The sequence below is a fragment of the Nomia melanderi genome, chromosome 14 (genome assembly GCF_051020985.1).
Source record: "Nomia melanderi isolate GNS246 chromosome 14, iyNomMela1, whole genome shotgun sequence".
NCBI classification, from domain to species: Eukaryota; Metazoa; Arthropoda; class Insecta; order Hymenoptera; family Halictidae; genus Nomia; species Nomia melanderi.
Genome location: NC_135012.1, coordinates 12,827,980 through 12,851,832, shown reverse-complemented (window position 1 = coordinate 12,851,832; position 23,853 = coordinate 12,827,980). Strand labels below are relative to the sequence as shown.

The following is a 23,853-nucleotide window of genomic DNA, read 5'->3' as shown; positions in this document are numbered from 1 at the left end:
TCGTGTATACAAACGGTCCAGTTTTCCAGGGGCGAGGTGGCAGTAGCTGGAACACCGGCCCCGGTCGTTGTCCGGATTGTTTCAGCCGGCAGTCGGGAGCTAAGTGGCAAGTTTTGAAATACGCTCGTCCGTGGTAGGTAGTCTCTATATAACTTTAGCAGACTAAACTTCCGCCGGACAACGTGCCGCGCGGCGAGGGGCAGCCGGCGAAACGCCCGGAGAACGGCTAGTGTGTACAACGTCGTTTCCTCTTACGCTTGTAACGAAGAAAGCCGAGTCCCCCGGGCGTTGTTCTCGCGCTAATATTTGAATTCGCGAGGAATTCGCGCGGAACGCCGGGGCAAGCGGGGACGCGGCGACCATCGAGAAATGGGATGAGCACGGGCTCGCTGGAATAGTTGATCGAATGGCTCAGGGTTTATGATACGTCTTGTAGGGGACTCGGGGATTTTCGATGATGGCTGAATGATTAATCGGGGAATGGGGGTTGCGATATTGTTTGCGTGGGGTATTCCGTGATTAGATGTGGTTATGTTAATGAGGTGGTTTCGAATGTAGTTTTTGGGACGTTTAGTTTGAATGGGAGAATTTTAGTGGCGATTGAAATTTGAATGTTCGAGTTAACTCGATTGGAGGATACTTGAATTCTTTACTTGGTGGGAATTAAATATTGTGATATAATAGAGAATGACAAACTTTATCGAAGATCTAGATAGTTGAAAAAGCATCCATGAGTCCCTTTCTCTTTTATGACCCTTAGAACCCTCGCTGTCCCGCTGTCTTAACCCTTTGCACTCGACTGTTTCTTACTAGAAATATTTAACATTTCTTTAAGACGATGTTTTTTGAGAATTCGAAGAGAAATCACCAGTACATTGAGGAACAAGGCTGTTTTATTCCAATGTTTGACGTATCGAGGCATTATACAGAGTTTATCATTCGATATCGCATTCTATAATTTTACCGTGTCAAATCAAGTAGTGACTGAGAGTCACCTCTCGAGTGCAAAGGGTTAAAACTATGATACCGCATTTGCGTGTCACAAATGAAGATTTTATTCCGGCAATGTTGAGCGTTTTAACATATTCCGGCGAAGTCGCAATCCACCGTCAGAATTGAAACAGCAATTAGCAGGTGAATGGAGGACAATTGGGATGAAAATCGATCCTGTTAGACGGTCCGGTTCCCCAGTGCAGAATCACCGGGGCGCGTGGATCATCGGGAGCTGCACGGCCGACCGTGTTTCACCGTGCGTCCCGCAATAATGAAAGTATAAATATTCAGGCGCGACGCGCCGAATCGATACAATTCATTACGATATCTCACGTTGATCCCGTGCCGGCGCCGATGCCACGCACGTAATGCGTAGAGACGGCCGCCGAGATATCCGGGCGTGTCTATCGAGTCGCCATGCACATGCATTTAAATCGGCGGAATTATAGCGAATCGAACACGATCCCGCGGGATTGGTTGCGCCCGAAGACACCGATGCGTCGTCCACCGTGCGAAGATGTGTCTTTGCTGATGAACATTCATCCCCGGTGAGATTCTCGTGAGAAAATTATCATTGTTCGTTATGGGCGTGTAATATTACCATGAAACTACGTCTTTCGAAATGATTCAGGAAGGACGTATAATTATACGTGATATGATTAACACATTATGGAAAGATAAGGTTCCTATAAAGGTAGCATTGCTTGAAATGATTGAGGAAAAGCGACTTATGGAATTTTTGTCATTTGGGATTTGTATATTAACGCTGGAATTATTAGACCTGTGAAAATGATCGATTGCAAGGCTATTCCGTTATTATCAAATGATAAAGTTGCTATCGTGAGAAATTTCAAAATTCCATTTGTGCAAAGCAGTAGGGAAGTTTTATAATTTTTATAACAAATAAATGACTCAGTGTTATTGTGGTTCTACTGTCAAAATGTTTGTGACTTGAAGAAGTGAAATTTAGCGATGTGTAGATATGTATTCACATCGTTCATTCTGTTCTATTAGATTCTAACGAATTTACTCGATTCCCATAAGTGCTCGACACATGAAATATTCCCCGGTATTAATCATTCCCATTAGCTACAGTGAAATTTATACGTAAAAGATTGCCGGCCGACGTTCGTTAAGGCCGAACACCAACGAAACATTCGTTCGACCGTGTCCCACCGATTTTTCTCGTTCATTTATCGTTTGTTCCACTGTCGGGCGAAATCTCAGCGTCCAATGTATTCCACCGGTCGCGACTTACTTTTCCGCGATTTAATCGCCGGATTATATCTAAAATCCGTTCTATAGGCAACGGGGCGCGCGATTTATGCGCGGGATCCAGGATTAAAATTCAATTTCGATCAGTTTATGAATTATAATCGCGGAACGCCAGTTCCGGGTGACGCAGGCGCGCGTTAATGAAAATATAGATCATCCCCGGAACTACGATTTTCCGATAAGCGATCGGGACCGCCGGGAAAACCCGCCGAAAAACCGGCTTCCGCAATTCTCGTCACGGAAATCATCGTTGTTTCCGCGCTCCGGTGACGCGTCCGGCTTATAAATCAGCATTAACCGAATAAAAAATGTGCCTGATCCGCGTCGGTGTTCCGCCACCGAAAATTTCCACGGGAGTTTTCCCGTGGAACGGGGAAAATGTACGGCGCGACGGAAAACCAACGGAATCTCCTCTCGTAACGTCGCGTTTTGATTAAGGTTACGCCGATGTCGGTTAATAATAGGTTTAGTGGGTCCTTTTTTGTTAATAAATGCCACGCCGCCATTTTATTACGACACTGGTGTCATGTGAATTTTAATAAAAACTCGAGCGAGTCCCTGATTCGCGTTTCCACGCGCTTCGTTTTATGCGTCTTGGGCGGGGCGAGACTGTGAATGATGCGGTTTGAAGTGGTTAATCTTTGAATGATCGTTTTGATTTTGATTTGAATGTTGGTTGCTGATGGTGATTGTTAATGGGTTTCAGAGATGAATTGTTTAGTATTTGTTTGGGGTTTTTGTAATTTTGGAAGAGCTGGGATATGTTGTTTAGCAAGTTTATTTAGCTTTTTATGGTATTTGTTTTAATTGGGGAATTATTAGTGTTTAAGAGAGAAACTAGGAATAATGGATGTTTAAATTTGAAGTCCTGCGTTGTGAGTAATCTGAGGCAGTTTCCTCGAGATAGTAGGAATAATTTATGTCAGCAATTTACATCAAGAGTAAGGGCTTTAATCCTTTCAACTCCTATGCTGCGATCATTCTTCATGGCGAATGACATTTGATGCTGTTTAAAGAGCGAGAATTGTTTTATTTTATACATTTTAACTGGTGACATTTTAGCGATGGAATTTTGTGGAGGACGTATGACAAAATTCGAAAAATGATTTAATCAAATAAACGATTGATTAGTCCTTTGAATAATCCCGGTGAACAGCAATTCGACATCCGACATTTTTCCCTGGCAGTAAATCTATATATCAAAAAATATTCTACACAATAAAGTAAAAATTGGAAATTTGTCACTTGGACAGTTTTCTCGTGGGACTGCAATACACCCGATCGAAAATATTTCACAATATTGCAATAGTCCCAGTTCAGGGAAGAAGAGAAAAAAGACAAGCTTGCTGATTTACGTTTGCCCTACATTGGCTTTTTTTTAAACTGTAACTCTTTGAATAGAATTTATCAGCTTTCAAACGCTATCACGGGGAACATTTTAATGCTACAATACTCAATCGTGCTAAGAAGATTTTCAATGGAATTTAATTAATATATATACTACTAAATTCTTTATTATCAGGTTCATTAAAGTAAATAATTATTTACTTTATAATCTCTCTATATTCACTTTCACAGTGAATATTTTCTCTCTATGAAAAATCGAAATGAACAATAAACACAATTTATTTAGGACCAACACCGAAAGAATATATATACCAAGGACTTCATTTTATTAAGAAACGTAACTTACATTTCCGATAAAATTTCTAAGCTGCAGCGAGAACTTTCCCGCTGATACATTTCTCGCTGAACCGAAAATTCAATATTTTCACGAAATGTTGATCTGTCGGTAGCAGAACTGATTAATACTTTCATTTGCTCGATTCCTCAATTTCCCGAGACAGAGTCGGATCTGGGTCAGGCTAAATTTCATACTATCCTCCGTCACGAGTTCGCCGCAGATTTATTCCAGCGAAACTTCTGAAGAATGCAGGCGCAAGAAATAAATTTAAGACACCATCGGGTGCAGCGGTGCCACGTTTAGGCGCAACGCTAGAAAATTTACCCGGAAAGTTGTTCCGGAAATGCATTACGTTTCCTTCGTTCGTTCGTTTGTTCCTCGGAAAAGCCACGCTCAACATTTATTCCTCCGCGATGAGATAATGAAACATTCGATGCGTCACCGCATAAAATATCGGGATATATTACAATACCCGGTAAGTAAAATTTATGGTCGGAATTTGTCATTTCCGGAGTATTTTCGGTTACCGAAACAGAGAATCGAGATGCCTTTACATAGATCACAGATGAAACGAACAGCTTCATCGCGTCGACCGCTGACTCGGCACTCATCAAAATCCCATGAATTCGAGCAACTTTCTTAATAAAACGAAAACCGAAAATCTAGGATTTCTCATTACGATTTGATCGCCGTCTCGCCTCTCATAAATCCAAAATTCGACTCGCCCGGTAGGTCACCGAGAATTTTCATTCTAAAATCCATAAGAAATCAAATCTACGCAAAATTTTCTCCGGAAAGCAACCCCAATGTTCACACAAATCTGATTTGATTTAATTGGTCCTAAAAGGAAGACTCAAACGAAATCATTGGACTTCTTCTTTCCAACTCATTTTATTAGAATCATCTTTGTGATTGTACTAAAAATTATCTTTGTAACTAAATCGATACTTAACCCTTTGAACTCGTTATAATATTAAATATTTTAATGAATCTTAAAGAAACTACCCTAAAATTATTCGATTTTCCACACATCCGAATTTTGTACTAAGAAGGAAAATAGATCGAAGAAATATTATAGCATTTCTCATTTTCGCTAGGAACACTATAAAAATTAGTTGGAGTTGCTGATAGATTACAAAACAATCTGGAGTGCTAAGGGTTAAATAGTACTCTTCATGTTAAAAAAGACAGGGAAGACATTATTTTTAGAATGGAAAGCTACACATAAATATATATCACGAGCAACTCTGGAACGAGTAGGAACCCGATGACCTAAAAACTCGCTCGAGGCCTGAGTAATCAGCGTTACGGTCTAGTCGTAAGAATCTTCGGCATCTGGTAAGATAGATAATAATACTTGGCCGGCAACAGTTCCCAGGAGGATACTTTAAAATAGTAATTGCGCCGTTCGCAGGCCGCGGTTTCCCATTGTTCCTCTGGATTTCCGATCGTTCATTGTGAAACGCGGTTGAGTGTCCCGGAGGAGCTGAACTCCTGCGAACGTTAAATCATCTTCGGTGTAATAATGGGGCGAACCGTACGTAAATCGTTGGGAATTTTTTTCCTCGAAAAAGCAGGTCGTACGATTGATCGTAGAAGTCTCTGGTCGCTATTCGACGTTGTCTGATCGGGAACGGGTTTATTCTACTGCGAGTTATTTATCTCTGACTTTTTTTTTAGCGGTTGGTGATGTTATGTGATGTAATAGGCAGATGTTTTGATAGGTGATTATATGGGTTGGATGAATTATGGACGTGTCTGACTATGTACGAGTTTATTCTACTGAGTCTAGATTGAGATTGATAGTATACGAGCGATTGAGGAATGTAAATACGGTTTATTGAATGATCAGTCCTGACTATATATGACTTTATACTTATTATAATTATATATTTGTTGATTGTATATAGTATAATATAATATAATATTAATATAATATAATATAATATAGCTACTCTATTTACTAACTATTTGACAGGTCTCAACATAGGTTCATTACAATAGTTATTTCGATCATATTCCAAGTCTGATCATATACATACCACTTCTACTGGATAGTGACTGAATTCAATTTTCTACAAGTCGATTCTACCAGAAGATAGACAGTCACGACTATACACGAGTCTATTCTAGTTGCTGATAATTGAGTTTGATCACATACCAGTCTATTCCACTACGTGATGAACTTGTCCAATTATATACGGGACTATTCTACAGGCTATTTAACGGCTCTGATTACGTGTAAGTCTGCTCTGCTACTTGTCAGACCGGACTAATTGCATAGGGGTTGATTCTATATCTAGATGTTGATCTTGCATGATCCTGTACTCGGCTATTCTACTGTGAATCCATTACGTCTGACCTTTTCGTAGTCTGTTCTACTAGCTATAACAACGCCTGGCTATGCACAGACACATTCTACTGTTTATTGAACCAGGTTCATCTAACATATGGCTGTTTCACCACCTGCGTTACATTCTGAATAATTCTGTTTCATTTCTATAAATATTCACTAGTGACAAACGTATTACACAACTTTCAACATTCATTTACAAACTATTACGAGTATAGCATATAAACTATAACTATTTTAAAATTGAATAATTTCAGTCCCTTATTTGCAATTACTAATATCACTAATCAAATCAACGTGCTTAATGAAACAATTTTAAACAGATATATTCGCTTATAGTTAATCTCACTGTCAACACTCTCAGATTATTAATATTCCTTCTCAATACAGGAATCAGCAACGAAAACGTTTCGCCTGCAAATAATAAATCGAATAATACATTTCAATTCCTCGTTGTAATTCAGCGTTGATACTTTCCAAACGGAAACGTATTTATCCACGACAGCCTTCGAAACCGGCGATCGCCCGCAATTTTTCCCGCGACTCGTCGAGCGCGATCGGCGAATCCGATTTCCCGGGATCGCGACGATGTTTCTCGTCGTGTCCGTTGTGGCAAATTGCCGGGTCATCGATTTTACGGATTACGGGAATACCGAACGTCGCCGCGGCGATGATACAAACGGTTTCTGACGTGGACGCGCGCGTTTCGAGCGGAGCCGAGCGATCGATCGAAGAGGTTAACGACTTCGCGTTGTATAATTGAAAGCAAACACCGTCGCACGGTCAATACGGTAATTAAAGTACGAAATGAATAATCAGACGCTGCGCTGCATCTTTCATGGCGCAACGCGGGCCGAGCGTTGTCTAAAAATTTCAGCCGGCCCGTGAAACTTTCATTTTCAGACTTAATTGAGAACCGGAAAATTGGATTTTTCTTCCTGCGAGGGGAAACTACGGTGATGAAAGTATGAAACTATAATTTTCTTTTAATTCTTCACTAGACGCTCGAGCTTCCAAGTCAAATTTGTTCAAACGGAAAATTCTCCAGTACTGCGATGTTGCATTTTATTCAATGACTCGTCTAAAGAATCCTACAACACATATTATAGTTCACTTTGAATCCACAGAATATAAAACTGTCAAGCTTCATATTAAAATTTGTAAAAACACGAATCTCCGAATATATCAAATTCCATATTATCTCGTACCTCGAAAATATTACCTACACGTCCATTACTATACGAAACACAAAATCCTGCCAAATTCCCCCAAATTTCAATCGAAGGATCACAAGTCAACCATCCCCAAAGCACAAACTCCCTTCGAAATGAGCAGACGCCACCGGAGCGTCGTATCCGTCAATAATGAACCAAAAACGCCGGAACAAATTACCGTCGAGTATAATCGGCCTGAAAAATCCGCTCGGAAATATTAGGTCCTGTATCCCGAAATCAAAAAATCGCATCGATCCGCATTGCTGCGGGGCGCGCAGCGAGCAACAATTTGAAAAAACGAAAAAAAACGCACCGTCGATCGCTGGAGCGGTTGGCAGGAAAAGGGGCTCGTTTAAAATTTATTAAAAAGCCAGCTGCATTTTCGAGTGTAGGTCGACCGGTTTCACCGTCCTCCTCTCCTCTGCCGGTATGCGATTTATTATCCGGCTGCTTGTTTAAATCCACTGTTCAAAAATCGGCGTTCGCCGAGCGATTCCGTTCCGCTCGCGGAACCCACGCTCTGTATTGTTGCGTGAAATAATAGAATTCCTATATTCGGTTGTCGCGTGTTCCTCGACCCTCTTTCTGCTACCCTTTTTCTGATGTTCGCTCGGCCTTCCTGGGCGAACAGCGACGGGAAACAACCGTATACTTCTTTATTAATGTCATTACCGGGTAATTGGTGTAATTGGAATGTATTAACCCTTGGAGGTTCGGTGCTGTCTTATTGGAGACTGGAACTTTGGTATTTTCAACTGCTAGATGTGTAGGTAACTGAATTATTTGCGAACTGAACTTTTCAAATTGTCATTTGAATTCTATAAAGGAAAATTAGAACTATAGGTTGATTCGTTCTGCTTTTTTTTCTAGTATCTGTGGGTTGTAGAAAAGGTTTCTGAAGAATTATTTTCTGTAGGGTTGATGATTATATAAAATGTCATTCGATAGCGGTAAATAAAAAAAAGATTGAATTCTATTCGATTTTTCCACTGAGATTCACGACTAAACCCTTTCCTCTCGCATTTCGTTGGTGTTCCATACATTCCCCCGTTTTCTGTAATTTTTCAACTGTCAGGAAATGTGGTCCTGTGTTTCTGGTCTTTTCCACGAGTGGATGTTTACGTCGACATGTTTGTTTACGGACGCGCCGGAACGCGGAAATTGTGATCGCGATTTCGACAGTGATTTTTTTCGATGCATCACGAGCGTCCTTGGGCTTCCGACATTTTTGTGGCTCGGAATTGTTTCGTTGCGATTATTTCCGGTTGTAGAATGCAGGAGAGGAACGGACGTTTTTTATGTGATTGATATCTAGGAAATTCCAACTATTGTGTTATTCAAATAATATTCTGTTATCTATAATATATAGTGTAATTATAATCGTATCATTTAGAGGATTTAATATTGAATGCAGACAAATTTTTGTTCTTTCAATAATGTTTTATGTATGAAGCGATGTTCGTTAGTTTCGTTTTATGTCTGCTTTAAAATTTGTTTGTAAAACGTGCGTCAATCCTGCTCATAAATAAAAATGTAACACACGAAACAATCGTTGGGGAAATCATGGACTGTAACAGGTATCGCGATTGACTGTATTAATAATTTCATCGGGACGTAATACACGATTATTAGCGACAAAACTCGCCAACAATTTACTTGCAACAAAACCATGTTCGATTTACCGCATGAATATGCGGAATATTGATACGATGAATTATTCCGATGTGTATGCAATGTTGTACGGTATTTACAGTATTTTATTCCCGGATTTGCTGTTTGCACCGGTTACATTACGAATCCTTGATTTTTTCGTCCGTCGTGTAAACACGTTTGTTTTGATTTCGCGTATTAATCTCTCTTTAATATTGCCAGATATTATTGTTTTAACTCGTAACTAATAATCAAGTGAAATGTGGAACGTATGTCCGTTGGGAAATAACTGTTCCATCGGTGTTGCGCGTAAGGGCTGTAATAAAGGGATACCGGACCACTCGTAGAATATTTCCATTTTTCAATAACAATCGCGTTCGAATAAAATCATATCGAACGCAGCGCGTAACGTTAAATATCGAATATTCCTAGAAATATCCTCGTCGCGAGAATATTATGCATTAAACCAAAACAGCATTCCCAAAATAGAATTTCCCTTCAATTAATATGCACCGCAGATTTCATCGCATCCATTGCATCCAATTTAAAACCTGCCTCACGTGCCCAACTCAATATTACAGCCCACGAAGTCAACACAAATCTGCCTACCGAACAAAACCGAAAACCTCTCCACATAACAGCATCAATTAAACAAAACAAATCCCCCGACCCCAACAGAAACAGAACATAAAAAGGAACAGCAACAGCAATCTACTCTTCATATCGTACATTCATATCTCCACGAGAAATCTGTTTCAATTTAATCAAGCAAAACACAGAAAACAACCCAATTCCTACACAATAAACCCCAAAAAATAGTAAAAAAATGAATCAAATAATTCCCAATTAATAATAAAAGAAATAATAAACCAAGTACTTCATAATTATTAACCCTTTGTACTAGAAATTTCTCACTAGAAACATTTAACATTTTTTAACGAGACGAAGACTTCCTTGAAACTCAGAAATCACAAGTACATTATACAAAGTTCAACATATTAACCCTTTGCACTCCAGAAGTTTCTCATCAGAAACACTCAACATTTTTTAATGAAACCAACGACATTCTTTCAAACTGACTTAAAGAGAAATCGTACATAAATTAAAGAGAGAGGCTGTTTTATTTTAACATTTCACATGTCGATGCATTGTACAAAGTTCAATATTAAATATCAAACTCTAATTTTGCTGTGTCAAATCAATTGGCGCCTACGTGCAAAGAGTTAAATATCAGATTTGATAGTTCAACCGCGTCAAATCGAATGCTAGGGTTGACGAAAGAAACAATCGAATTCACGAATCGAGTATCAAGTGAACGTTGATGACGAAGCAACAAACGTTTCCCCGCGTTCGATGGGGTTCAAAGGTAAAATCCGGTCGACTGTTTCTCACGGCGAGGTTCCTGGGTCCCGGAAGCGAGTGATTTACCCGCCGTCAGGATTACCCGGCATCCGGAAGGTCTGGGAAAAAGCATACATCGGTTAGAACGAGCCAGTCGCGTGCGGAGATTGGATTTTTGAGGGCCGCGTCGCGTCGCGGCAAATTTTAATTGGAGTAACGCCAGTCGGCCGACGGTAATTCGCATTAATTCCGAGGCCTTAATAACCCGGGGGCCGATTGGCCGGCCTGCCCGCCCGATGATATTGGATTACACCATTGATTCGTCATTAATATCGATCACGCGCGGGCCCGCCGGTGCGACAAGTTTAATGAGTATTCACTGGGAACACTCATTGTTTCGCGATCGCGTAATTAAACGGAGGTCTACGCTGGATTCTATGGGGTCGGGCCGATCGTGGTTAGCCGGGAACAGTCGAGCGGTTAACGATGGAAAAATTCGGGAGGGTTCGACGGTGATTGATTAATGGACTGCGGATTTTAGGGATTTATGCGCGCAGCGAATGGAATTAGAGGAATCATGGAATTCTAACTGGTTACATGATCGGAGATTAATATATATGGTTTTTTTGTTTCGTGTTAAAACTTTAATCCGTGATTCGGTGTTTATGGATTGAGATTTTAGGAGTGTAAAAGATTCCGATGTGTGGAGGGTTGAGGATATCACTTTGTATTAAGCTGATCAAAATTCTTAAGCGGAGAGGTGAGTCGCTGTTTAAATTGGTTTTTTCTTTATGACTGTGATTCCCAGGAGTTTTCGACGTTGATTAATTGGTTGAAATTTAGAAGTTAATTCGGACCGTTCTGAAATGACGAGGTGAGATTGCTTGGTGTGCCAGTGGATGGAAGTGGTGGTGTTTGGATATTATACTTTCATCTCAATTAGAATTCAATTATGGCACTGTTGAAATTGTGCGCGGAGTTCGGAGTTTTTGGGAGATTTAATTAGGAGGGATTGAATCTCGAGCTTGATTAAAGCGTAAACCAGTCGTAGACGTTTGTTTCCATCCACCTTACTGTCCATAGTAATAAATCACGAGCATCATCGATATTCTTCAAAGTTAAAAACTCGCTTAGCATCTGTTAAATAATTAATTTCTACTTCCCGGTTCTAGCGGACCACTGCAATTTCCCAATATTCGTTCGCTCGTAAACTCCGTTAATTGGCGTAATTAATAATAATTGTTGCTGAAAACCTGCGCATCTTTTCATAGAGAAATTCCAATGGTTTCTATCGAACAAGGCCTCCCATAAATCGGAAGCTTCCTCGTATTCGCTGAAACAATTCAGCGAAACAAAAGCCAAAGAAACCGCGGAATCAATTATCAAAATATTTGTCGCGCTCTCGTCGGGCAGCTAATTATGAAAATGGTGAGGTCGGTGCGTAACGAGAGATTTGCGAAACGGTCGCGGTAATGATCGTGCGGCTATTACGGGGCATTACGGCTCATCGCGGCGCGAATGAACGTACGAGATATAACATTAGTTACGCACACGCGTTTTCTGATATGAATAATTGCACGCTTAATTGCATAAAATAATTCCCGAGGTCGTTATCGACCGCCGTAAAATAGCATTACGCCGGTCCCAATCAATTGGCCGATGTGGCATTGTTAACAGACGCGCGGCAGCCCGTAGTTTAATATTAATGAATGACATTACGCTTCTCGGAATTAGCAGCAGCCACCCCTTCGCCCTAGTCCCGCCCGCCTCATAACGCTATTATGGCCGCGTTGTTCTAATATACGGCCATGAAAATACGTGCGAGTCGCGAAAGAGAATCGACTGTTCGGGGATTAACAAGGATTTATGGGGGACGATGATGTCGTTGTTTTCAAATTAACTATTCACCGGTGACGATCGATATGCACTTGCCAGCGCAAATGAAAAATCATGATTATATTTCATGGTTGTATATAGTTGTATACGATTGTGTATGGAATATATTGTGCAGGATTATTATTAGATAGATTTTATATGGTATAATATGTTATAGAGGATTATTATTAGATGGATTATAGTAATTGCATTGTAATATGTATAATCGATGATGCACAATTTGTTATACAGATGTGTTTTGCATTGGCATTGCTCACAAACTATGGAAAATTAATATTCAACTTAACAACGTTTCTTTTTAACAATAATTCTAGATTTCACGAGGAGTTGGAAACTTGTTTCCTTCGGAGATCTCGTGCTTCAGACAATTGACTTTGAACGTTCGATATAAGAGCGGTGATATTTAGGAGAAGTAGAAATGGTCGGTCATGAACAGGCAGGTTATTGGACTCGGTAGCACGTGCGGCAGATAAATTTTCGAACGTGATTCCGTATTTCCGAGTTGTCTCTTTCTAGTACATTATTTATAGGGCACCTTGTACATACAGTATACATCTACTTCGTTTCTAAACTTCATATTGTTGACGTAACTTTCAGACATTCTCAACACTATACATCCTCAATTTTCAAATCTTGTACAGCAATTATTAACAATATCGTTAAAAATACTCTTCACTACCAACACATCTCTAAATCATAATCATATATGACATCAGGGTGCAATTGTTTCAAGCAAACTGAAAAATTCCCGTAGAATTTGAATCCTTCAGTTCTTCAGATCTTCAGTGAAGCATTCCTTCATTTCCAAAGTTCAAAATTTCAAAAAGAAATTGGTATCGCGGTTGCAGTCGCTGAGGAGGACGCGCAGGGAGAGGTCGCAGGCCAGGCCAGAGTCACGAAGCTTCCCGCCGAGCGTGATTGGCTACACGTCGGGGGCAGAGCCGGTGACGTCACCGGAGAGCGGACAGGACGAAGAGAGATCTTTCTTCGAAAAGCCACCACCGCCTCCGTCGCCGCTTCCGCCGCCGTCCGCGCAGCAATCGCAGTCCCAGATCGAACAGGGCGTCGAAGGGTTGGTCAAGGACGAAGAGGACGGCGCGAAGGTCGCGGATCTCCTCGATTCCGCGAACGACAGAGAAACGTCGCAGGAATTGGTCTGGTAAATATGGATCTTCATGAACAATATCATTCACCCCTTGACGAGGGTGTGTGTCGAGTTTCATATCGTAGATTAAAGGTTTCCCTGATGTTTATCGAAGTCTAATTTCGCGTTTTGCGAATGTGCCGTAGGTTTGCAACGCAGAAAGATGAAAGGACGACGATCGATGAACAGGTCAGGAGACCTCGTCACATCCCGAGGGACCATTACATTTCAAGGTGAGATTCCGTGTTCCTTTCTGTTGCCCCAGTTTTAATTGCGTTGCAATGGTACGCTTACCAATAAAGTGATCAGTTATTTTTCTTTAAATTCATAGTTCCTTTAAGCGAATTGAAAGTCTGGGTTCGCTTCGATATTTTTTCCATAGTATAAAAGAATGTCTCTTCAATGACGATGAAAATAAATCAAAAGAATGTTCCCCAATTTTTATCTTTGTCATCGAGCTTGCAGCGAGTGGCCGACTTGCCTCTTCGAGTTCACTCGATTAGACACTATGAAACTCGAGTGTATCGAGAACTCGACGCCGGAATCAAGAAAATGAGAAAAAGATCCGACGTCGAGTTTAGAGCGTCACGATGTATAACGGGAAGGAGATTACAGAAGAACGAGTTGGAGCAGGTCGAGGTACGATACATCGTTGGGCGAGGGCACCAGGGGTCAGCAGGACGAAGGCGTCACACTCAGAAGGGATTTGACCGGGGCTACGAGGATTTCTCCGAACACCATCGACAGAATATTCGACAACAGCAACAGGAGACAGTATGGCATGGGAATCGTCGGCAGATTTTTCGGGTGAGTCAATTATCATCACCACGAAACGAAAAAATCGAAACCAGTCATTCTGACTTGTAGTTCTAGTGTTAATACGTGTCATTGTCATATTTTGAATGAAAGGACAATACCAATTTGCAAAGGAATATTTCTACATTTTAATTCCCAGTTATTTGAAATCGAATAGCTAGAGTTTAATATTATCGTTGACTTCGAGCCGAACTTACACGAAGATTAATACGAAACACTCGAAAATTGATAAGTTTGAGTGATAGTCAGAGGCACGCCCTTGATAATGAACTTTGCCCCAAGTCGATAGCTCGATCCGCAGCGGAGCTACAACAATTCAAAGTTAAGGGTGTAAAATGTACGAAACGGCCGGGAGCGGCGTGACCCACATTCATTCACCGAACTGCGTACGCAGGACTAGTAGTAGTAAAGAAACGCTGAGTCACCGTCTGTTACTGACCAGCGCACACCTTCCGCGCGTGCGGCAGGTCACCGGGAAGACGCGAGCGAGACAGAGACGGCGAAGTGACAAAAGTTAATGCGCGCTTTAAACGGCTGTATCTCGGCAACCGGCGAAGATATCGGAATGAAACGAAAACTGTTATAAAACCGAAGCTTCCCTCTTTCAAAGACCGTCGAACGCATTGGAAAAGTGTTACCGGTTGCCGAGTAATTAATAATGAAACTTTCACTTGAGCGATTTCAATGCGGTCTGTCGGTTCTTTACGAATTACTGGGAACGCGACATGAGAACGCTTTTTATATAATTACCTCGTTAATTGCTTTTAATATTGTTCGCGAGGACATTGCGGGAGTACTCGTTTATCTTTTAATTGTTTTCATATCGCAGTTGAGTTCCCATTGAATTTCAATTGTATCATTTCCATCGCCAATGAATTCAAAGGTTCACCTAAAATCTTGTTCGACGAACGATTCTGCGATGTTACTTTCTAGCGTTGTGAATAGGAAATAATTATTCACGATTTAGTGTCACAGTAGTCATATTACGCTATAATCTAGCTACTTATGTTACTGAATATTCTTATTTCAAATCAAGTTTTTTATTATAATCGTTCTCCAGTCAACGTGTGAACTCGAGAGTCTAGGAAAGATCATTTACTTCTTTCTTCGTTCTCGAAAAACGAACATATAACACGTTCAAATTATACAGTGTAGTTCTAATAATATTTCTAATCAAGAAGCACTGTACCGTATAATTTGAGTGTGTCATATATTTGTCCGTTTGCCGAGTTTCCAATGATATTCTCAGAAGTTTCAAGTTTCAAGAAAATCCACCGTCTGTTAACAAACCTTTCAATACCGCCGGCGCGAGCTATGAAAAGCGACACGCTCGCAGACGGTCGGTTATTAGATACCGGGCAATCATTCGCGATTGATAACGGCCGATGTTTCACGTCGACCAAGGAATCGATCCCGGGTCGGTCACCAAACGCATTTCCATATGAATAATTCTGTTCGCCGATGTTTTCGCGCTCGTCGAAATGCCGGTCGGTTTACAATTTGTCACCGACGTGACATTGAATCGGCGAGCGATCGACGCTAGCGGATAGAGAAAAAGGGAAAATAGAAAAACCAGCCGCGGACGAACAATGGACGGCACCGCGGACAATGCACTTTCTGCTGCGAAAGAAAATACCGCGCGATCGTTGCGTTTCATGTCGCTCGATATTTCCCGAAAAATCTGTTCTTTGTTCGTGCCGGCCGAATCGGTTGAGCTCTATTAAAAGTCGAAATTCGGAGCCACGGGTTATTGTCGGCGGCCGTTACAGATCTATTCCGATCGTCCGCGAGGAAAGGCATCGCGCGGGGATTCCATTAGCACGGGGTTTTCCCGAATTTTTCATTTTGCGCGGCTAACGAATCGTTTCGGTCGCCACGGTGAAAAGTTCTGTGTGTTCTCTGCGAATAAATAAATCCCGGACACTTTGTTTCTTTTATCTTCTGTGTAATAACGACTGTGAACGCTGGGAATTTCAGAATAAAGTGATAAGAAGCTCGAAAATTATTCTGTAGGATTAACACTAAAGCTTCTTGATTTTGAAATTATTAAGAAGGTAATAGGTGCTTCTTTGAGCAGTTAATGAATTTGATTTAGCAATAGGCAAACTTAAATTATAGATCAATCGATTAATGATTTATTCAATGATTAATGAATTATAGATCAATCGAAGTCTGTAGAAGAATTAAGAAAAGTCAGCTTAACTGCCTGGTAGTTTTAGAGTTAAAAAATCCGCAATATTATAACTTTGAAATGAGTTACGAGATAAATGTTTGATTCTCAATTTTAAAGATTCTCGTTTTATGTCTATGCATCTACCGAATTATGTAGACGATAATGCGTTTATTGAAATAACTATCTCATGAACCCTCCTACGCTCTACTTTAACGATCACAGTGTTTCATTATGTTGCGGCAACGGAAGCCGTTGATACCCGAGTGGAAATTAGTTACGTAAACAAATGGCAGAGGTCAGAACCGAAGATTACGGGGTGAAATATTCTGAAAGAGAAACGTGATATTTAAAAAACGTCAAGTCCGACGTAGTCATCGATCGTAGAAGACGATGTCGCGTTTACTCTCGGAGAATGTCTTCGGTTACTGTCACTTAGGGGCTAACGAAACGTATTCCATGGAACACTTCGTTAGAAAGAAAGAAGTTTCTAAATAATTGTGTACACTCTGATTGCAGGAGGTCATTTCGTAAGAGCGTGTCGCAGAAGCCGGACGTTCGAAGGCAATTGGACGATTTCGAAGATCATAGGCCGTACTTCACGTATTGGATAACCACCGTTCAAGTGCTCATTTTGATAATATCGTTAGCGTGTTACGGTTTCGGGCCGGTTGGCATGGACCTGAGTCACCGATCAGGACTGGTGAGTTCTTCGAACCTTTATATTCTGATTATATTTAATTAATTATATTTAAGTTATAAATCTAAATCTTTATTAGATCTTTATTTTGTCTAATACACTGTTAACCCATCAGACTCGAAAGTTCTTGCTAGAAACATTAGAACTCTAATAAAATATAGACGATGCTCGTCGCAATATAACTAATTTAATCGAGGAATCAAGGGACAAAAGTATTTTACTATGAGATTTCAAATAGTAATGCATTACACAAAGTTCAATATTAAACTTTGAGAGTGCAAAGGTTTAAATCGTAGATTATCTAAATCTTTAAGTCTTACGTTTTAGTCTCTACGAGTCTTCGAATCCTCGAGCAAAAGTGAGTTTTCCCGCACATTCTGTTACAGGTACTCGTGACAAGTCTGTCGTTGCAGCAAGTGGACTACCAGGAGCCGGCGAATTTCTGGTTCGGCCCTAGGGCCGCGGATCTGATCCATCTGGGCGCGAAGTTCGCGCCGTGCATGCGCCGCGACATCAAGATCCTGAAGGAGATCGACGTCTGGCGGGAAAGGGAACGCGACACTGCCTGCTGCATCCGGAACGACGATTCCGGCTGCGTGCAGTCCAGCAAAGCGGACTGCTCTGTGAGTCCTCTAATTTTCTTCCTTCGTTCTCGTCTAATTAGTATGTATTTTATAATATGATCTTCCATTTTGCGAACCAACTGGTCCGGGGACTGAGATCGACTGCTACGGTAAATCCTAGAAACGCTTGTATATATGTCGTTCATTGAATTCTCCCATGTACCTCAAACTCTAAAAAACTTCATTTCGCATAACATAATATTCAGAAAATCTAACATTGCCATAACAATATTCTGTAAAGTTTCATTTTGCATGGAAAAGTCTGCCCAGAAAATTGAGATCATCCTACTTAAACAAGCACTATTTTTATTTCTTTAGAATATTTCTATATTACTTCTTATCTTATTCCTTTCACTTTGATAGTTCTAGTATTAGAATTGATTATTTGCTAAGAGTATTAGTTCTATCTAATAATGGATTACTTTAGAATGCTCTATGTTATCGCACGCAACGAACGTTGATTTCCAATGCAATTTACTTTTCATCTCGGTCGATCCGGGGGAACGGTAAATGATACGTTCGAAATCCTCAGAAAACGATATCGACCTGGAAAAAGTGGGGGCCCGGAGACAGCGGACCTGGCGGCCGGATAAGCGGATCAGTTTGCGGATTGGATCCAAAGTTTTGCGACGCGCCGGCGAGCATCGCGCCGTACGAGTGGCCGGACGACATCACTAAATGGCCCATCTGCCGGAAGACTAATCCGTTCAACCAACGGTTTAGGTAAATTCGTTATCCCTCAATTCTTCGATGTTTCGTCTAATACTCTCGCCATTCTCCTCTTCGCTTTCCCTCGCGTCAGATGTTTCAACGAAAATTCCATTACCTTCTCTTTCTCCCTTACGAGATTACCGACTTTAATCGTACTAGCTTAATCGTGTATGTTGCTGACAGCAAACTCATTTTCTTTCAATTCCTCGCACAATTCGTTCGATATTATTCCAACCCTCAAACATTCCCAGCGAATATGATTAATTACAATTCCACTGTTTCTCCTTCAATAACAAAATCAATGTAGTATTTTCTAGTTACTAGTGTTAATACGATTTACATGCGCTGGAATTCAGAGATTTGACGAAGTCTTGCGCGAATTCTGTTTTTACCTGTTCCATGTTGTACACGTTGGTTTATTAATCATTTTGTGTAGAGTGCTACCAACTTCCGTAATTCATTCGATTATAGGATAATTATTTGAAAACTCTGCTATATTACAAGTAACATTACCATAACTTGATGTTCGATTACTTTCATTTTCTATGTTTTTCGGCACTCGACCTGTTAATAAAACGACGAAACGTGGAACGAGGAAATGTTTAGAGGATGGTTAATATCGAGGAAAATCTCGTTGCGTTCTTCAACAGTAGAAACGGCAGCCAACGGAGCAACGGTAACTTCCCGGTGGGCAAATACAAGCACAAAATGGCGGAGCACATGGTCTGCGAGGTGATCGGGCATCCATGTTGCATCGGTATACACGGTATGTGCCGGATCACCACGAAGGAGTACTGCGACTTCGTGCACGGTTACTTCCACGAGGAGGCGTCGCTCTGCTCCCAGGTCGAGTGTTTGCACGACGTATGCGGCATGATCCCTTTTCTTCATCCCGAGTGGCCGGATCAGTTCTATAGGCTTTTCACCACCATTTTCCTTCACGCCGGGTGAGTTTCACGTGAGATCGAGCCAATCAACTGGGTCAAATGAGCGAATTAACGATTAAAGATCAATTCTCCAAGAAATCGCGATGATATTTGCTAAGAAGTTTAGAGACGTGGTTCGATTTGTTTCGAGGATATTATTAATCGTAATTAATACTTGAGTTTTTGTATTCTATTTATATATTTTGCAGTGAGAAATTAGGGTTTTATACGTTTAAGATCCTGGTGACACGTGATTTCCTGTTCTGTTCACAGAATTCTTCATCTGTCCATCACACTATTGGTTCAGTACTTCCTAATGCGAGACTTGGAGAAGCTCACGGGCTCGCTTCGCATCGCTTTGATCTACTTCATTGGCGCTCTAGCCGGAAACCTTGCCAGTGCGATATTCGTCCCTTACAGGGCGGAGGTGAGTAATCTTAATTTCCCTACGTTGATACAGTCAAATGAAACAGACCAAAATATTCCAGTAATTCAACAGAGAATTGATTCAACATGCATCACGCTTCCATAATTCTCTTAACCCTTTGCAGTCGCTGTCTTCTTCCGTCAAATATCATTTTCTTCTGAAATATTAATGATCCTCCTCGCACTAATACAAATATATACAACATACCAATAAAGAAATAGAATTGTTCTACTTAAAATTCTTATTCCATAAATTCAATAGATCGACCTAAATGCTAATTAAATCGCCCGTCGACAGCAAGGGGTTAATCTAAATCTAAGTTCAATTAATCAACCACCTTCTCCAGAGACATCCAACTCAAACAAAAGTATCCCACTCAATGCACCAAACAGGAACACAAATATTCCACTAGTCCAATGATCCAGGATCGTCTCACAAATACCCCATTATTTTCCGAAAGCACGCAAGATCCACGATTCCATATCCCCATCGGAAATTCCGATCGAGATTCGGAGATCCAGACTGTCTTCAATTAGCCGGGCGAGCCGGCGTTTATTGGCCGGCGGGTCGGCGTCGCGAACTTTTAATTGAATAATCTCACGGCGCGTTTAACAGCGGCTCCGTTCGCATTGTGTATCGCCGATTTAATCGACTGTTCGGTCGCCGGTGGTAATTGCTCGCGGGACCGCGGCTCATATTCCGCGAGGACCGCGTCGCCGTTGCCAATCGTCCGTTTTACGACGCCGGCTCCCGCGTCGGCGTCTTATCGCCCGATAGTTTACCCGTTAACACCTCGGCGAACTTCTCCCGTCGATTCCCGTTTCCGTCGTTGCTCCTGGAACTGCGGCGCGGGCGAATAAAGCGGAGGTGGGAAAGTAACGCTCGCTCGGGAACTAATACCGGCGGAGCGCGTCTTAATTAGTTCGGCGGAAGGCGCTCGGGGAATGATTACTCTAAACGGTATAGGTGCTGTTAATTATTGCTCGTTACTCGGTTACACCGGGCTAATTTTAAACCCCGACGTGTTTCACTTTGCCGGAGGGGGTGGATTCCGCCTCTGGTTACGCCGTTTCGGGGATGTTTAGTGATTTTGTCGGGTTAACGATCCCGATTTACCTGCCGGGATTGATTGTCGGGGGATTGGGAGAGATTTCGCGGGTATTGTGTTTGCTAGATTATTCGGATAGATTGAAACAGGTCTTCGAGTTGCTGATCACGTTATCATTTCTTGTGAAGGAGTAGTTTCACTGAGAAGTTTCGATCGTTTTGAAATTTACATCGAAAAGAATCGTTTCTAATCGAATGAACTGCGACTCTCGGGGGTACGTAATATAATTACACTCGTCCGAATGTGCCTGCTAGTCCCAGTACCAGCATTCCATCCTAGCAAGACAAATCCCAGGAAACTCAGCCTCCATCGCAGCTCAAACTCCAAGCTGTCCGAAGGAAAACCATGAAAGTACTCCAGCTCAGTACACGACTCCCAAACAAATCCTGCATCCGACAGAATCCGAGAGGCCGTTGAACAGAGAAAAACTGGGGAAACGACAAAATAATTGCAGGTGGGCCCAGCAGGCGCGCACTTCGCGCTGCTAGCTACTCTGATCGTCGAGATCCTGCACTGCTGGCCGATGCTGAAGCACCCCAGACGCGCCCTGTCGAAGCTGATCGTGATCCTGATGGGTCTGCTGGTCCTGGGCATCCTGCCCTGGGTCGACAACTACGCCCACCTGTTCGGCTTCATCTTCGGCTTCCTGGCGGCGTACGCGTTGATGCCGTTCATCTCGTTCGGGCACTACGACCGCCGCCGGAAGATCTGGCTGATCTGGATCTGCCTGATCCTGATCGCGGTCCTGTTCACCCTGCTCCTGACCTTGTTCTACAACGTGCCGGTGTACGAGTGCGAGGTGTGCAAGCTGTTCAACTGTATACCGTTCACCAGGGACTTCTGCGCCTCGCAGAACATCAACTTCAAGCGGGAGGAGCCCGTATGACACACGGTGGTGCCGTGCTTCGAACTCAACTTCGAGACGACCACTGGAACAATCACGGACAGCGACGTAACACGGTGGCAGCTGATCCTGTTCGCGCTTTCATTGGATCCCGTACGCTAGCTCGGAGCCTTCGGAACCGGCGGGCCGCGGCTTGCAGAGGCAGCACGCCTCGATCCCAGTGATGATCCTCTCCAAGCTCCACGGGCTCTGACCACCGGAGGATCTCCGAGCCAAGTGAATCGCCAACGAACTCGAAGGGAAGAATCACGTGTTCATCGCCGTGGACGAACGACACTGCCTTAAACTTAATAAAGAAACCATCCACCGGGGGCCGAGAGACTTGGCATACCCTAAACTCGTTAGCACTGGCCCCCGGCTGGAGTGTACATATTAGCAACACGCGCCTTTACGTAAGCGTGGGAAGCGGTTTCCACGAGGATCCGATCGCTGGGATCTGGCTCGAGCGTTCCCCTCGAGGATCTGCACGATCATTCGACCCCCCCGACACGCCGGGACCCTGTCGTTCGACGGACTCAGGGGTTGGAACACGTGTACATAGAACGAGCACACGAGGAACTCTTGTTACATACGGTATACATAGGGACGATCTTGATATTACGTTTTAAGGTTAAGGGGACGGGGAGACGGTGAGGGACGAGAAAGAGAGAGAGAGAGAAAGAGAGAGTGTGAGAGAGAGAGAGAGAGTGAGAGAGTGATGGGAGAAGAGTGGAGGACGTAACCGGAAGTGTGGCCGGCACCCCGCACCTCCGACACGACGGAACTATCTGTGATGGGCCGCGCGGTTGGTCTTCTTCGAAGAATATTTTTCATTAAGCGCACGCGAACAGCCTTGCGCGACGTCTAGGGAGGATTATCCGCCAAACGGATCGAGCATGAGCTTAATTTTAAGGGCGCGAGGGGCGGGGGTGTGCGAGAGATAGAGAGAAAGCGAGAGAGAGCGAGCGAGAGAAAGAGAGAGAGAGAGTGACGGGGTGGAAGCGGGGCTTCGATGGAAAGTGTTAACGATAAGTAATAGCCGGCGAGAACGAATCAATTTTTTATAAAACGAGAGACAGAGGTAGCGATGGGGAGCGATATCAGGACAATTAATCAATTCACACCCTGTATATAATTGTAGGAGAGGCGAGGGTGAGGGACGATGGGCGAGGTGGGTTCGTTTTTTGATTGGCAAGCTTGGAGGCTGGGGTAAATGCTGGGAGGAAGAGATTGGCGTTCGTGAAAGTGTGCTTTTTTGCGTTGAGTGTATGCGCTGAGCGTTCGATCGTATTCGTTTAGTACTTCGAAGAGCGATTCTGCGAGTCGCGTTCAAGGGAAAGTGGAGAATAACGAAATCTCGATTTCCGCCTCGCTTTCGAATTATCGGCGATCGAAGATTGGCCAATAGCGCTGCGCTATTTTCCCGCGCTTGTACCTGTCTCACGCGCCTCTATTGGCGGAACGTATTACAAAGAGATTTTTGATCGTGGATTCTTTGGAGACGAGGCTCGTATCGCGATGCTGTTAGTCTTGACTTTCGTGGTAGGTCGAGTCGCGGAATTGCTTCTAAGAATATTTGAGACTTCAAGTCGGACACCCGGTATGCAGGTGAGAACGCTGTTTGAACGGTTTTCGTGTCATGGCGTCGATGAACGTGAGAATTCCAGAGCACGATGTTCCAGAACGAAGATCGTTGCGATCGAGGATCAGGTGAGTTTCCGATGATACCTGTTGACTTGTAAGAATTGCGTTTTATTTTGTAGGAACTGTTGTTCTGTGTTCTTTCGCGAAGAGTACTGAGATCGTTTGATCTGGCACAACGTGCTTCAGTGTTTCTTAACGTGAATCGACTGAGAGTGTCTCCCAATGAATAGTTGGTAGGTTATTATGTTTGTTTAGTATATGTTTCTTCATATTTGTATTGTTAAGTTTTTGACGA

General features: G+C 42.5%; 1 protein-coding gene across 8 annotated transcripts in view; it reads left to right on the top strand.

The window, feature by feature from the left end:
- Window positions 1–22,071, top strand: part of rho-5 (rhomboid-5) — a 270,079-nt gene extending 248,008 nt beyond the window's left edge. For 6 of the 8 annotated variants that reach the window (XM_031981458.2, XM_031981457.2, XM_031981456.2 and 3 more), the window contains 9 exons: window positions 13,255–13,565; window positions 13,697–13,783; window positions 14,166–14,357; window positions 17,056–17,239; window positions 17,623–17,859; window positions 18,392–18,582; window positions 19,221–19,517; window positions 19,770–19,923; window positions 21,486–22,071. In XM_031981458.2, coding sequence (XP_031837318.1) covers window positions 13,255–13,565; window positions 13,697–13,783; window positions 14,166–14,357; window positions 17,056–17,239; window positions 17,623–17,859; window positions 18,392–18,582; window positions 19,221–19,517; window positions 19,770–19,923; window positions 21,486–21,917 — 2,085 coding nt within the window. In that variant the 3' untranslated portion in view covers window positions 21,918–22,071. The remainder of the gene's footprint in view (window positions 1–13,254; window positions 13,566–13,696; window positions 13,784–14,165; window positions 14,358–17,055; window positions 17,240–17,622; window positions 17,860–18,391; window positions 18,583–19,220; window positions 19,518–19,769; window positions 19,924–21,485) is intronic. The other 2 variants (XM_031981464.2, XM_031981463.2) reach the window with 2 other exon arrangements.
- Window positions 22,072–23,853: the final 1,782 nt, after the last annotated feature.